The sequence below is a fragment of the Harpia harpyja genome, chromosome 2 (assembly GCF_026419915.1).
Source record: "Harpia harpyja isolate bHarHar1 chromosome 2, bHarHar1 primary haplotype, whole genome shotgun sequence".
Classification (NCBI taxonomy): Eukaryota; Metazoa; Chordata; class Aves; order Accipitriformes; family Accipitridae; genus Harpia; species Harpia harpyja.
In genome coordinates, this window is record NC_068941.1 from 60772437 (window position 1) to 60788348 (window position 15912).

A 15912-nucleotide genomic window follows, 5' to 3' on the forward strand; every position below is an offset into this window, starting at 1 on the left:
ACATAGAACAGCAGCTTCTGTACTTAGAATTGCACAAACAAATCACTCTGGATGAAAATCCAGAATACAGTTTTTCACATAACTCTGAATTACACATTGTCCTTCTAGAGCAGAGGCACAACACAAGTCTACCTCAGTCTGTCAATGAAATCACAGTTTTCACCCAAATACAGCATTGTACTCAGTTCATGAATTACAGGGGGCAGAAGCTGATGTTGGTAACTTCTGGCAAAGTGAATACGGTTCTTGAAAAACCACCCACCCAACCAAAAAAGCCCTAAACCAATACCCTTTAAATTTCTAAAAGCTTTTAAAAACAATTTGTTATAAAAATAATGATCCAGGAAGTATTTTGTGGTAAGAATATTTTATATATATATTTTTTTTTTTACACTTTTAACACTTACAAAAACATTCAAACACAAAAAAATTAAATAACTTTGGAAGCAGAACAAGTCCTTCTGCCTACACACATACAATAATTCCGAGCTGTTGGCACAAAAAGTAATCCACATTCATAAAACCCTTACTACTCTATCAAACATAAGTTAAGTAAATCATAGGCACTAGTTTATCAAATCCATATTTCCACACTTCTGCAGTAAATCTCTAAACACAGAGCCCCGTGATTTCCTGATATCAATAAACTGGTAATGCACAAAGGCTTTCTAGTAAACAGACAGTCTGTCTTTTCAGGAAGTCATTTGCTGTATTTCAGGGGAGAACAGCAGAGAAAAGAATCCTTATAAAACTAAGCTGAACTTACCCAAGTGATGAATTACTTAACTTAAGGAAACATACACAACAGTTTGATGCAGCCATGGTAAAACCCCCAATATCGTCATCTAAACTGACTTTCAAAATTTAAAAGTCAAGCGTTTGATAAAATCCACCAATTAAAATTCACCTTTTTTCAATGAAGACTGCAGCATTGCTTTGTAAAATGCTGAAATGTTAAAATTCGGGCTTTAGTGAGAATATGCGCATTTGATCTTGTCCTCTCTTCTGCTTAATAGCGATATGAGATATTGACATCCATTATCTGTGCCAGTGAATGACACAAGGCTAGATTAGTGGTATGTACTGGTCTACTGGTGCAAGGTAGTTTCTTTACCCCTGCTGAAATCTTACTGAATTACAGTATATTTGATACCCTGACTTCAAAGTCTCAGCACAGATCTTGGTCTGGAGTGTGAAGTCATTCATCAACCCAAAGTCTGCTTGAGTCATTAGAGCTGCAAATTAGTCTCCACTCCTTCCTATTTGGCTTCTTCCAAGTGAAGTAGTATTTGCATGGCTTTTCATCCAGGAATATGTTAATGCTGGCCTAAAATTCAAGTGCTAGAATTTCAGGGTTAGTTATCCTCTTAGTGGTGGGAGTCAAAATACACCAGCAGTTCCAAACTCAGATACTAACGGGGTTGAAGGCTACCTACCATCCAATCCAACTTGTAGTGTTTGTCAGTCATTGCACAAAGGATATACCATTCACATTCTCTTACTTCATCAACTGTACATCCAAAATACCAAAAAAGCTTCAAACAAAATCCCTTCCATTTAACTATTCCACCCAATACAACTTTAGTTACAAATGTTTGTATGATGTCTTCCAAAACAGAAAACAATGGTTCAAATGCTAAATATATGAGTGAGTTGTTCTGAGCAAATGTGTTAGAATAAGTCAGAGCCACCAGAGGAATTTAATAGCTTGTAAACAGACATAGCAGGTTTCATACTCTGTTACCAGTAAGATACACATATGTAAGGCAAAGTACATATTTAAACACACTTACATGGGCAATATCTTCTGTAAAAATATTTACAATTTAAAATAAACCAATTTAAGAAATGGATGAAAGTAAAAAAATAGGATACAGAAAACTCCCTCATACCATGGAACATCACCTAAATGAATATCATTTGGCATCAAGAGTCAACTCATTACCTTAAAATTTTTATGTTACAAGTGCATAGTTGTGTTTCCTTCTCCTTAACTATCAGCATTTACAGTTGCTCTAGGCTGCAAGCATAATGGTATGGTATTAGAACAAATTAACATTACAACTTGCTCTTTCCTTTGTAAGGAAACCTGCTATAAAAAAAAAGTTTTCCCCAAACAGTGAGCCATGTGTTAAAAATGTGGCTACAATAGCAAAGGCCATCTTTCCTGAGCCAGGAACTTTAAGGTTAGAAAGATTGTACAACTGATACTAAGCCCTTTTGGCAATCAAACATATAAGAGCATGTAAAGCTGATAAATCAACATAGGAAAGATGCAATCTATACTGTTGCATTTGTGTCTGCTACATTCAAACCTTTAATGTTAATAAAAGCCATGGCTACTACTTACTGTTCTGCCTAATCCTCCAGAGTAAATTCTGATTCTTTCTGAAGGATGTACGTACCACTTTCCCCAATGAGAATCTCATACAATTGTTAAAAGCAATGTTTCACTAGCACTGTAGCAGTCTGCAATCAGAATATTAGCTCTGATTAACGTTGCCTTGTTTCAATAGTACATATTCACCAATCTTTTTGCTGAATTAAAACAGTCTGAAAATGAAGTTTTGGACAATGCAAGTTGACTGTTATACTTGCTGTTTTTCAAGATGGGCATTTCTTTGGCATTTGTTAGGTTTTTGCCCAGACATTGGCCACTGTCATAAATGCTCATATTGATACGTTTTAAGCAAGCAAGAAACCCCCCCCAGAACTGATAGCAATTTAATGTAGAAGTGATTGTATGACCACCAAACATCTGATGTTAGATGTCAGTAAAGTGCTGCTTTATAATCTCTGTCAGTTTGTGCTAACTAGAGACAGAGAAATCTGGAATTTTCACAAATCCCAAAAGTCATATCTGAACAGTTTGTATAATCAAGCTGTCCTTTAGCCTGGTGAGGAAGCATCCATGAGCACTGGAACTTTGCATTAAACTTTGCAGTTCAGTAGCAGCCATCTTTCCAACTCTCATCTTTCACGTTGCCATAGGTTTTGGGAGTGGGTAATGATCTAAAATAAAATGAGATTATTTTTCAGTTTCATACATAACTGCCAAAGTCTCCATCTACAATACATAAGAATTTAAACATTTTAAAAATAATTCAAATATACACTTCACTCATTTACTTCTCAGCAATACAGTTTAAGATAAACCCCGAAGTATTTTCAGTTTCAGGTTCTATGTGTTGTGCCTTGGCAGCTACCATGTCAGAAAAATATCTGCATAAATAGAAAACTTTTTACTATTATACTCTGTGAGAATACAAACTTAATCTGCCACCATCTAAAAACAGGCCATTTTTTTCAGTGATGTCTAAACAGGAAAATCCTTGTTTAGAGTATTACATTTTGCTTACATCAAAATCTTGACATTCATAGATACTTCATTATTGCCTTGTGTACAGATACAAGAAAAAGCTCTCTAAGTTTAATAGGTGAAACACTTTTCTATAAGGTAAGTTGTGATTTGGACAACCACACTTCACTACTATTAAGAACTTCCTGTCAAAAACAACTGCTTTTTATTACACAAAGTTTCATACTGCTGACAGTGCACACTTGGACTGCAAAACAGTCAATACTGTGACAAGTCACTTGTCACTCCCCTGCCCAGCACTCACTGCAGAACAGAACTCCCACTTTGCTATTTACAGCTGGTTTATCTTTTTTTACAGTACTGGAGACCAACTCTTTATCCTTTCTGTTTAAGGAGATTCTTAATATTTCTCATCGATGTCTGCTTCTTTATGTCAGCTGGCTTCCACTTAACACCTTCAGTGAAAATCCACATCAGCATGGCATTATGAGCACATATTTTAAATTATGTATCACTTCCCTCTAATTCTCCTGAAGACAAACTGTCCATGTAGCCTTTCCAGTTAATACTCAGTCTCTCTTGTGGTTGTTTTCCAAAACACTCTGACATTAAGCAACTTCTACAGCTGGGTGCTAGCACAGAGGTTATGTTTAAACTGAAAATTCTGTTTTGTCCTGTGGGTTAACTGCATTGATTTTTACGTTAAGTTTAGCAAATGCTACGGATGCCTCCTCTGTCCCCATGTGTCTTCCTTCCTAAAGTTTCTAGTTGCCCAAGGAGAGAAACTGTTCTCACTGTGGTACCACTGCTTGACTTATGGATTACAAGAGGAAAATAGTTCCTACTTCAGAATGTGTCACTCAGTGGTACAAATGACTTTTCACTTGCCAGCTACATTTTGCTAACTTTTTACGACATGCAGACAAATTCTTATTGCCTTCTCAGCCCAGACTAAAACACTTTATTTACTTAGTTCAGTAGCTTTCATTATTCATTTCATTTTCACTCCTTCACCTGTGCTCTCTAATTCAAGAATCTTTTTCTCTCAGTTTTGCTTCAAAACTATTTTGGAAACATAGGCAAATACTTCACATGGAGATCTCCATTTCTGTTCTAAAGACCTTTAGATCAAAACAAGAACTGTAAGAAGGAGCAGCACAAACACACAATGTTCAAAATTCATTATGAAAACTTCAAACTAAGACTGCCTGTCACATACTCACCTGCGAACAGGCTGTGCAAGTTTGCTACGAGGCACTGGGATGCCCCCTGTAGAAGGGGCACTGGGTCTGGGCAAACCACTCCTCATCCCTGCTGTCCCTGCTGGTCTGGTAAGAGTAGTACTGTTAATACTGCTGGCAGGGCTTGGCAAGCCTGGACTCTGGGCTGCAAGAGGCCCTGGTGAAGAACTACTGTGTGTCAGCTGTGTGGCTTCTGGAGAAGCAATTGAACCAGGTCCATGGTTACTAAATGCTTTCACTGGTTGTCGGAGAGCTAGGGGAGACGGTGCTGCAGGTGAGCGGAATTTACTTGAAGAAGGTACTGGAAAATAAAATGCAGAAGTTACTTTCAAGCTTAAGTTATGGTATAACTGAAATTAAAACCAGGAAATTACTTTATGTGAATATTCAAACACTATGGAATGTATAATGGAATACAGCCAATCAAGCAGCAATGAGAAACAGGAATTCAGATGTCCTTTTTGTCATGTGTTTTTGATACCATAACTCTCATGCCCCATTTGCTTACTACAAATATTTATTTATCTGGATTTATAAGTAATACTAGTAAGGCTCTAACTGTTATATCAGTCAGGTCAAAAGAAATAGAGGAGAACATATTTTTTAAGAAGAAATATAACTGCTTCAGAAACATGTGAACCTAATTCCCATCCCTGAAAGAACATGGTGAAGAATACAGTATTCTAGCGCAATACAGATTCAACGTGTGTATTAGCTTTCAATGATGAAATTCTGGGTGCAGAGCATCTTAGTGTTTCTTTTATGCGGTTCTTTTTAACCAGATCCACTGAATTAGCATTCACCTAAAGACATAGTCATGTTGCAGATTTATTGGCTGATGGGGGGAAAAAAAAAAAAAAATAAGGTCAGCCAATGCCCAACACCAAAGACATTAAGGTGCTGCTCTGAAACTTAAACCAGACAACTATAACAATTTATAGCCTTCCTCTTCTTGCAAACATTATCTAAGTTATCAGCATCACTTATATCTATATTCAAATACTTTGTATCTGAGTTATTATGCAAGGTCTTTATCAAGTCCTTTCTGGGAAAGGTTAATAAGCCAGAATATTCAACAGTTCTTTGATAATGCAAAACCTTAAACACAATTCTTCACATGAGAAACATTTTCAAATTATGCATAATGTATCACTAAACAGAATACTTACACTAATCTATCATCTTAATACTGAAATGGAATTTCACCAGCTTTTCCAAGTGATTAGGGTGGGTCAGTAACAGTCGACATAGGACAATCCAATCAGGAAAGTAAAACAAAATTACGTTTACATTTAGTGAGTTTGCATGAACTATTCTTTCCTCCACTAAATAAACTTTTTTTTTTTTTTTAACACAGAGACCAAAGTTGCATCTTCTTTGACAGATGTTGTACATAAAGAAGATGGTCCTTCACATAGCTTTTATTATCATTTTACAAGGTAGATCCACTAAGAACATGAGGAGTGAGAGAAGACACAAGTAATGACAGGAATGTGGCATCCTAAATGGGGTACAGAGGAAGTGGTAGTTTTCAGGTTGTATTTTGAAGCCATTTCTTATAGGGGATGTCTAGGAAGATTAGTATGTGCCTCATTACAGATGTGAATTGGATTTGATTCCTTTCTGGATTATCCAAGAGGGCCTTTCCACCAATAGCGATATCAAACACAGCATGAAGCCGCTCATGGGAAAAGCTGACAAAAAAGGTGGCAGAGATGTCAACAATACATGACAGCTGGTAAGCAGCAAGGAGAATAAATAAAAACCTTGGTGTCAAGCCAGAGGATGGATTAAGGAAAGCATTAACAGCAGAATGACTGGACAAAAAGAGCAGCAAAGTGCTCCCAGGACTAAGATTACATACTAGAAGTTTTTAAAATGTGACATTGCCTGTAACATTGGTTCAATCAACTCTGCAGAATTTCCAAGTGATTCTACAGTGTAAACGTAGGGAGCTTTTATCACTAAACTTCTCATTACAACACTTGCTTGGAACACAGATACAGCATCATGTTAGCAACTGACCAACAGAGCAATGCCAGTGTATAAAAACTGAATACAGCTTTGGGCCTCTTATAGGCACAATGGGGGAAAAGGTTTTTAGGTACAGAATATAAGCAATGAAAAGCTGTAAGTGAAGAAAGCTTGTCACATTCCCAGTGAAAGTAAGCATCCAGTATATTAGTCCTCTCCATTCTCTCCAGTTTTCTGTTGACCATATTTTACCACGCTTCCAACTTGAGCTGTCAATTCATAAAATGTTTCCTGTCAGCACAGCATTGCAGACATTGCTGAGAGCTGTATTCATTCTTGTACATAAAGGAATGAATTGTCTTCCAATGCGCTGCAATCTCCAAAGCAGTCCACATGATGCGATCTCTGGCAAATTGCCTAGTAATTCTGCTCTACATATAAAGAATTTTGTCTTAGACCAGTTTTGGATATTTAATAAAACTCAGTTTGGCCTATTTGTAAGACAGGATCACAAAGAGTGAGGTACTGCCTTAGTCAAAGGCTATTTGATAATTGTATACCTATGTGCAGTATTGAGCTGATCCATGTTAAATAAAAACATGTAAACATGTAAGGGTAGTGCTTAACAACTTTACACAACTCTATCTCCTTAGAAACTAAACAACTAGAACCAACTACAATTAAAACATCTGGTAACAATAAAAATAAATGGCACTGTACCGTCACGACATTTAGATTTCCCACCCTCTCTAGATTCTGTCCTGGATTGTGGGCAGGGGGCAAGAGGTCCCCACCTGACCAAGTAGAATGCTGTGAAGCTACCACCTTACCTGGCTTGCACCCCAAGACCAGCTGCTGCATGCCGACTTGAAACCAGAATCAATTCTAACACAGTTAAATCATAACAATCGTGATGAGATGATTAAGACCGATACAAAAGAACAGATGAGGCTAAACAATGGGAATTGATAAACTGTTCTGCCACCTCAGTACAGGAAAGACGTGGACCTGTTGAAGCAGGTCCAGAGGAGGGCCACAAAAATGATCAGGGGGATGGAACCCCTCTCCTGTGAGGAAAGGCTGAGAGAGTTGGGGTTGTTCAGCCTGGAGAAGACAAGGCTCCAGAGAAGCCTTATTGCAGTCTTCCACTAGCTAAAGGGGGCTTATAAGAAAGATGGGGACAGACTTTTTAGCAGGGCCTGTAGCAACAGGACAAGGGGTAATGGTTTTAATCTAAAAGAAGGTAGATTCAGACTTGTTTCATTACTGCATAATGCATCTATACTTGTGAGAATCTCAGATCAGAAGCAAGAAAATCAACAGATCAAGGACTATAAAATAGCAAATAACTGAAAAGGACATGTTGGGTCCTCATTTGCAGTGAGGAATGACAGCAACTATAAACTGGAATACGTAACTGGCGGTGCAACATGCTCTGTTCCTCATTCTCTAAGGTTTAATAAAACTTTACAAATAATGTAAACTCAAAGAGAAGTTAATTTTCTGTACATTTCCACAGCTCCAGACTAGGCCATCAACCTAATAAGCGTTCCAGACATCCAGATGAAGGTGAAGGCATGGCCAACTGGAAAGACAGCACTGAAAGCTTTGCAGAGGAATTGAGATGGTGGTCTTATGCCAAAGCAGAACATTGAGACTGTTAGAGACCTATTAAGCCATGTGAATCTGTTTCAAAGTCATTATACTTTGCTAAAACTTTCTGCATAGAATGAAGTAGACTCAAAGAAGTTTAGCATTGTTAAACTGCTGAGAGAAATGCATGCATTTTGTCAGCCACCCTCAGCACCTGCACGAAGGACTTTTACAATCCTTAAAGGATTCCAGCATATATAGAGCTTATGAATTGGTCTCAAGTGAAATATGATCTTTAAAATGAGATCTTTTAGACTGTAATAGACAACAGGACCCATTATGCTTAAAACCAAAATCATGAACTAGTTTTGTCTTAGTAGTGAAATTGAGACAGTGTCACATATAAGGCTGCCAGAATTAATTAAAAACCAGTTAAAACTTGTCTAATTGGATTAGAGACTCAATATATTTCATTTTCTCCTCAAAAAGAAGCCAACTTCAGCCATTAGCAAACTGGAATATTACACACAATAGTCTCTAATTCCTTGAGAAAAAAATACAAATCTAAATTACTGTATGTTGGGTTAATCTTCCAGTTTTGAGAGGAAAAGAGAAAGCGCAAGCATGCGCGCATGTACGCGCAAAACAAGTTGACATACTGTGCTCATCTTTTCAAGGATAAACTCGTTAGCTTTTGTTTCCAGCACAAAGGATGCTATTTTCACTTGCCTGCCATATTTTTGCACAATCAAAAAAAGAACAATTTTTACAACTTTTGTTTTAAAAATGGTATTTTACAATTCAAAAAATTCCTATCCAAATGTAGCCCTAACGAATATGGATTCAGGAGCCTACTTTTCTAATCCAGATTTCCTCATTAACACTAGAAGTCACCAATCCTTGGATTTTATCTCAAAATCCAATTTAATACTTTTTCTCCTATATAATGCAGGGTTGTGTTTTTAATGTTTAGACCAAAAAGTTAACTTTCATACATCAGGGACCACTTGGTTAATCTCGACATGCAACAGCCATTTTATTAGTCTAGAATATGTGAGATTTAATGCAGGTGAACAATTATCTGAGATTTGCTGGAGCTTGATAAGAGGTTGTAAGTTAATTACCTCCTTTTGTAGATGGAGTTTGAAGAAACTGTTTGGTTTTGAAGGCAGCACGAGGCAAATTTTTCTGCCTTTGCAGAGCTGTTGAAAGACAAGAAGTGTTATATTTGTCTAAGAAGATAAGAAAACTAAATTTACTGGGAATTTCAGAATTGCATCCACTTGTGAAGCATCAAGGAAGAGAGTAAGACACTCAAAAAGCTGTTATGACTCTCGAAGTGGTGGAGTTTTTTAAATGGTGCTTGCTCTTAATGGCAAAGAGTTACAGAGGAGCGTGTCAGAAATTTTGCAGTGCAAAATGCGCAGATTCTGTAAGAGTAAAAAGCTTCTTGCAGGGCAAAGCGCCCAGAAAGGCAAAAAAAATTAATACACCAAAGGGAGAACAAGCCACCTAGCAAACATGCTACAGCAATACAAGTACAAGATTAGATACAGAGATGAAAATTAAACTGTCATATTTGACCTAGCAAGACTAAACTTTTCAAAGTTTTCAAAAAAATATTCTAACACTATACAAAGGCATAAATCTTTGTCTAAACGCGATCATCAAATAAACAAATTGTATTTTTCAGTTATGCAAACATAAGCCATTTTGAGAGATGTCTAGGTTTTTTCTCGTGAAAAGAGTATGCAAGAGGTCTCGAAGATGTAACACTGAGAATTATCAGCTGCCAGCATGTAGACAGCATGAGAGAAATTGGTTTTTATTGCTCCTATGTCCTGCCTTTTTTCTAGTAATGTTCAAGGGCTGATACTGCCTTGAAATGACCTCACTACCCACCAGTGACCGAGAGAGAAGCCAACATTCCAAGAGCTGCAGAATCTTGGCAAGGAGAGAATTACCTATTGCCAGAAGGAACGCATCAACTCAGCATATTTTCACCACAGCGTATTTAATGGGGGTAGGAGGAAAGTAGTCAATGAAATAAAGCTTTGCCTACACAAAGGCTTCTTAAAATGATAATGTATGAATAAACATCTCTGCTCACCTCAGTGTATGGAGTTTTATAACAGCATAAAACTGACTGCACTAGCAAGGCTTAGTTCCATAGTGAGAAGGAAGAAAGATGGGGGAACAGCTGTGCATAAAGATCCTGACCCTGAGTAAGGAAGCTCAGTAATCCTATCACCAATTGGTAGATATCACTATGAAGAAGGTAGGGGAAGAACAATTAGAATCCTAATAATATTAGTTAATCCTTTTCTAAACTTGACAGCATATAGTAACTGCCATCACCTTTCCTATCCTTCAGTCAGTGCAAAATTCACAGTATTTTGTGAACTACAAAAGTAGTTCATCATGTGTTTTACCTTCATTCTGAAAATGTGACTAGGTCATCTATTCATTTTAGTCTTAATAACTAACTAAAACCTGTCATTTTCAACAAACAGCAAAAAGGAATTAAAGTGTTTATAAACATGATAAAATGCTGTCTCTGGTTATTAAGAATAAAAAACCTGTTCCTTCTACCAACTAGAATCTAATGCAAAAAACCATATAGCAATATGCAATTCCTATTCAACTTCTGGCACATGGTCTTGCTATAAACTTTTAAGGCATACCCACGAACGGCCAATTAAGCACAGTAAGATGTTTAAAAATGAGCACAATTCCTAGGAATTTAGTGAGGCAGACCACTGGCCAGAGTGTTTCTGTCCACAAGTATTCCATTATACCATTTTTTACTGAATCAGTGTTTTTGTTACACCACACAAAATGAAAAACAGCTTCGTCCTTCATATTTATGGTCTTGAATTTAGTTTGCCCTAATTCATTCAGTTAAATATGCTGCTGCACATGGCACTAAGTTTCTTCCCCCATCATTATTTACACTACTTGCAAGTCAGAGATGTGGGATGATATGGAAAGGATTTAAAATACACATATCTAATTCCTTCCTTCTCAATGGAGACTCCAGGAAGTAGACTCAATAGTTAAACAATTCTATGCACTGAATCACTGAAAAGAACTTCAGGCAGTGCAACTTGAGCAATGCTGAGAAAACATGCAGTTTGAGATAAGCGTGGAATGCATGCTTACCCACACTATTTGCTGCTCTTGAAGTGCTCCATATGCTATTACACTACCTGTCACAAATGGTGCACGCTGAGTACATGTAGTTATGTTTACTTCTCATTAACTGAACTGGAATACTGGAATGGTTTCCTCAAAACATACACTCCCTTCTTTTACTCTGAACATTCCAAGGAGCTGGATTTTAGCAAGCAGACTAGTTATTTTACTGATAGCTTGAACAATCTACAGCTTAGTTCTTTGAAAAAGTATTATATTTAACTCTGCTTGAAGATTTGACATCCATGTGCTAATAGTGCCAGGTAAGCACAAAAGTATCACACACAATCCACTAGAAAGCGTGTAGCTCCTATGTGGAAGCCACCCTAGAAGTTCTACAGCTTTGCACAATCTATGTGGTGTAGGACCCAAATACAGAGACTACCTGTCATTCTAACACTTCAAAGTCTAAGATACCTATTCCTTGGAGGACACAACTATTACAGCATCTTACAGTTTTAAGGTGAAATACTTAATAGCTTTCATATAAAAAAGTACTTTCTGCACAACAGCATGGAGAATCAGATGTAAATGAAAATTCTAAGTTACAACTGCTATTTAATTTACTCAGTCTCTTTTCAAAAAGAATTTGGATTTTTCACCACATTACAGCTAAAACTTATAATGCCAAATGTTTTCATGTTTTACAGTTGTACCTCTAAACATATTTTAAGTGTCTCCTCTCTACTCTTAAACAAGCATATACAATTTGCCTGCGTAACCATAACAAGAATTGTCTTTTCAGAAACTTACTGGATTCCTAACTCATTTTTGAATGCCAGCAACCATAGCAAGTTCAGTATTGCAGCCACAGCAAATGTGCAAGTAAATTATGAACAGCAGATCTTTGACAAGGAGAAGAGTAGTGACCTCGGGTGGCAAGCCAGCATCCTTGCAAAGGTAAGCTCATGCAAAACTAGCAGGTATATGAGGAAGCTTTCAATCGCAAGACCCAGAAGTCATTGCCAAGGGAAAACAAAAATTTGCTGCAATTTAACAGTGCTTTGTGCAAGGTGACAAAATATAAAACCAATAAAACAAAAAGTATACAATAAAAAGGACACAATTCTGGACATTTTTATACAATGTACAGTTTTGCAGAGAATTTTTTAATCCAGACTAAGCAAAGATACTTACTCATTGACTTCATACACAAACCGTTTTACGATTGTCAATAGCAAGACTCTGACAAACATCTGTAAGAGCAGGGAAACTGTAAAAGCTAGAAGTCTGGGCTTTATTAGTGATACTTAACTTACATTTAAATGTAAGTTGGTCTAGAGTGGTTCACATTTGGGGAAAGATTCCCATGAAAGGCAAGCAAATTTACCTAATTATTTAGGTGATTACATAATGATTTCTGTGATTCTTAGTGCACCCACAAGTTGAAAAAATTATATATGTATAAACATAAGTCACACTACTTTGGTTCCTGCAATGAAGTAACTCACTAAATATTGAATATTGAGACTTCTGCTGTCTGATCTTTCCATAAAGTTTCACTGTGAATATACTTTTAATACTGGAAATAGCCTTCTAGCCAACTAAGCCGCCCTCTGTGCTCTTTGCTTCCCAGTTCACTCAATTTTAAAACACCAGATAAAATTTGTACAGATTTTTACTAAAAATACTTTTTCTTTCATTTTATTTCAGGTAATTTTGATTATTCTTCCTATCACAAAAATAACACAGTTGGAGACCTGCTGGCCAACCGCTCCAAGTGCATTATAGTTTGATAAGCCTGCCTAACAGATAACAATCCTGCATTTGAACTACACACATGCCCTTTCAGTTGTAAATCCCACCTTCTGAGTGTTTGTGAATAGTGGAAGAAGGGGGCAAGGTGAAAGGATGCTGGGGTAACCTATATGAACAATCACAAGGTCACACTAACTTCTTTGGCTACTTTATCACACACCTGGGACTCACTGTCCACACAACCCTTATAACTGGTCTGAGCCACTATAAAGATAGAAATCTTGTAGTCTTTGGCATAGTCTGTATTCCTTATTCTGTATTTAACTGTATTTGTTTGCATGAACACACTGTTTTGAAAGGACCGGTTAACAAGGCCAACCAGGTATGCTAGTATGCCTGTTCAATAGGTAAAAAAAAAAAGTTTCATTCACAAATATTATCTTACATTCCCTGTCAAATATTTAATTACTGATGAACTTTTATCACAGAACTTTTATAGTTCAAAGCTCTACACATAATAATATTCATAATGTGTTCTTTCCTTGAAAATGTCACACAAGATTATTAAATTCTGAAACTTGTTTTAAAATAAAATGGTCAGGAAACATTTAAACAGGAACTGTCAATATTGATATATAAAGAAGCACTGCATATTTAAGTTGCATTTGCTTTGGCTTATTTAAGGTCACCATTTTCAAGAGACTTGTGAGATTAGCAGCATTCTCATATCAGCAGTTCACTTTTGGACAAACTAGTGGCCACTAGTCCAGCAATGGGCTAATTTATTTCATGGGACACAGGTTCATCCAAACCTTTTCTAAGTAGTAACCAACACTTAAAAAAAAAGTAAATAAAATCTGCAACTGAATATATAATTTCCAGGTGACAAAAGAAAAGAAACTGCAAACAAGGGTTAAACTTGCATGAATGTTTTCAGATCAGGTTTCACTAGTTAAAAAAAGCAATAAACATCATCTAGGTACATATTTCCATAGCCTAATAAGTTTTTGTAGTCTGAAAATAAAATTCAACAGTACAGAGCATTATAACTTCTGTAAATCACAGAAAAGTTTCTGAAATGTCTAACTACTGTATTAATACTCTTTATAGTACTTCTACATATACTTTTAAGAAACTATGAATGATACCTTAGTAAGAGATCAGACATTCTTTGAATATAATCAGTACCAGATTTTGTGTACCAAAAAAGCAGATTCACAGGTATGATTAAAAATCAAGATTAGCATCTCTAGTGTGGCATGCAACGTTTCTCTTTGCCATGAAACTGGAAGACAGCTGAGTACCATCACTTAATTCTGAAATATACACTGAAGTGTCACTAAAGGTACTTACTGGCTGAGGCTTGAGGTTGAATGCGAGGTATCCCTCCATTTGGCACTTGGAAGTTTGAGTCACTTCTGCTGTTTTTCACAGACTCAGCTTGGATGTTAGATGTCCTGGACAGGTTTGGAAGACTACGCCTTAGTTTTTCTGTACGAAATAATACAAAGATACCACAACATGTAGTCTGATGCTGGACAAACTTCAGGTTATGAACCCATAGTTGAATCCCAAATCTAAGTAACACAAAATGTTAGCCATATAAAACTACATTGCAATTTAAAAGCGTATTTTGTTACATTACAGTTCTCCCATTATCCTGAATTAAAGTTCTGTATTATTCTCAGATCTATCACATACAAAAATATTTCTATAGAAAAAAGCAGAATGTGCCTGTGGTGAAAAAAGTCAAGCATAGTGTGTTTTGAAATTGAAACATATCTGGATTATGATTCCCTGGGTTTTGTTCTACTGTTATGGAAATTGAATAGGCAAACTTAATTTGCAGTTTTTCCACAGTTTTCAACGTCTTTACCTAGAAATTTATTTATAATACAGAGTGCTTGCCTGAAGATTAAAAACACACAGTTATTCTTTGAGTCAATTTTTGGGACTACTCAGTCCCATATCAGCACATTATACAACAAATAACAGCCACCCACTCGGAAAGAAACTCTTCATACACAACATTCAAAATTATTGAAGTGTCCAGTTATGCTTCACATTTCACATATGACTTGACTATTCAGCTAATACTGGTTCTTCAAGGGTCTTCTAAAATTTGTACCATTGCTCACAGAATACAAAAAGACACCATCAAATATTTCTCAAGTCTAATGACATTCTGTATCTCCAACCCATGCAGAGCTGGGTTGATGACATACTTTTGATAGAAGACTGCAGATGCCTTGTCAGGAGGAATGGCCAACCTGATTCTGTAGAGGGATGCAGGAAAGAAGTATGCTAACCATGCACAAGCACTAAAGATGAAAACAAAAGTAAGAGTCTTCATAGGCTGAATGTTCCTACACGTGTACTTTCTGCACTTAGTAGCTTACATTGCTTTGCACTGCAGTTGGTACATTGTGGAACCCTATCAATCAAATTTCCCTCTAACCATTCTAGAGAAAAAAAAAGAAATCCCAAACAACTTTTTTTGGCTGCTGCTGTATCAACTCTGAATATCCGAGCAACATTCAACTGCACAAACCCCACTGTAAGACAATTCCTTGGAAGTGTTTCAGAAGCACATGATCACACGCTCTATTTGGATCCCTCTGGTATGTGGGATACCAGCTTTTGATACCTTGCCTCTCACGGGATATTTTTGTTGTAGCTCATCTAGCATACATTAAGACTTTCCTGAAACCCCAGAAAAGAATGGGAAAGGAATTCTCAACTAAGTCACAATATAATTGATTAGCTTTTACTTTGTATGTTTTCCTATATACCTAAAGTTTCCCCAAACCACTATTACTAGATGAGACTTAAGCTAACCCTTCCAAATATATTCTCAAATAGGTAATTACATTTGCAGGACCCTCTTACCCA

General features: G+C 36.7%; 1 protein-coding gene across 2 annotated transcripts in view; it reads right to left on the minus strand.

The window, feature by feature from the left end:
* Positions 1–348: 348 nt before the first annotated feature.
* SLAIN2 (SLAIN motif family member 2) overlaps positions 349–15912 on the minus strand; it is a 36164-nt gene continuing 20600 nt past the window's right edge. Inside the window, exons 6-9 of one of the 2 annotated variants that reach the window (XM_052780117.1) lie at positions 14374–14511; positions 9252–9329; positions 4543–4861; positions 349–3012 (exon numbers count right to left, since the gene is read on the minus strand). In XM_052780117.1, coding sequence (XP_052636077.1) covers positions 2946–3012; positions 4543–4861; positions 9252–9329; positions 14374–14511 — 602 coding nt within the window. In that variant the 3' untranslated portion in view covers positions 349–2945. The remainder of the gene's footprint in view (positions 3013–4542; positions 4862–9251; positions 9330–14373; positions 14512–15912) is intronic. The other variant, XM_052780118.1, reaches the window with a different exon arrangement.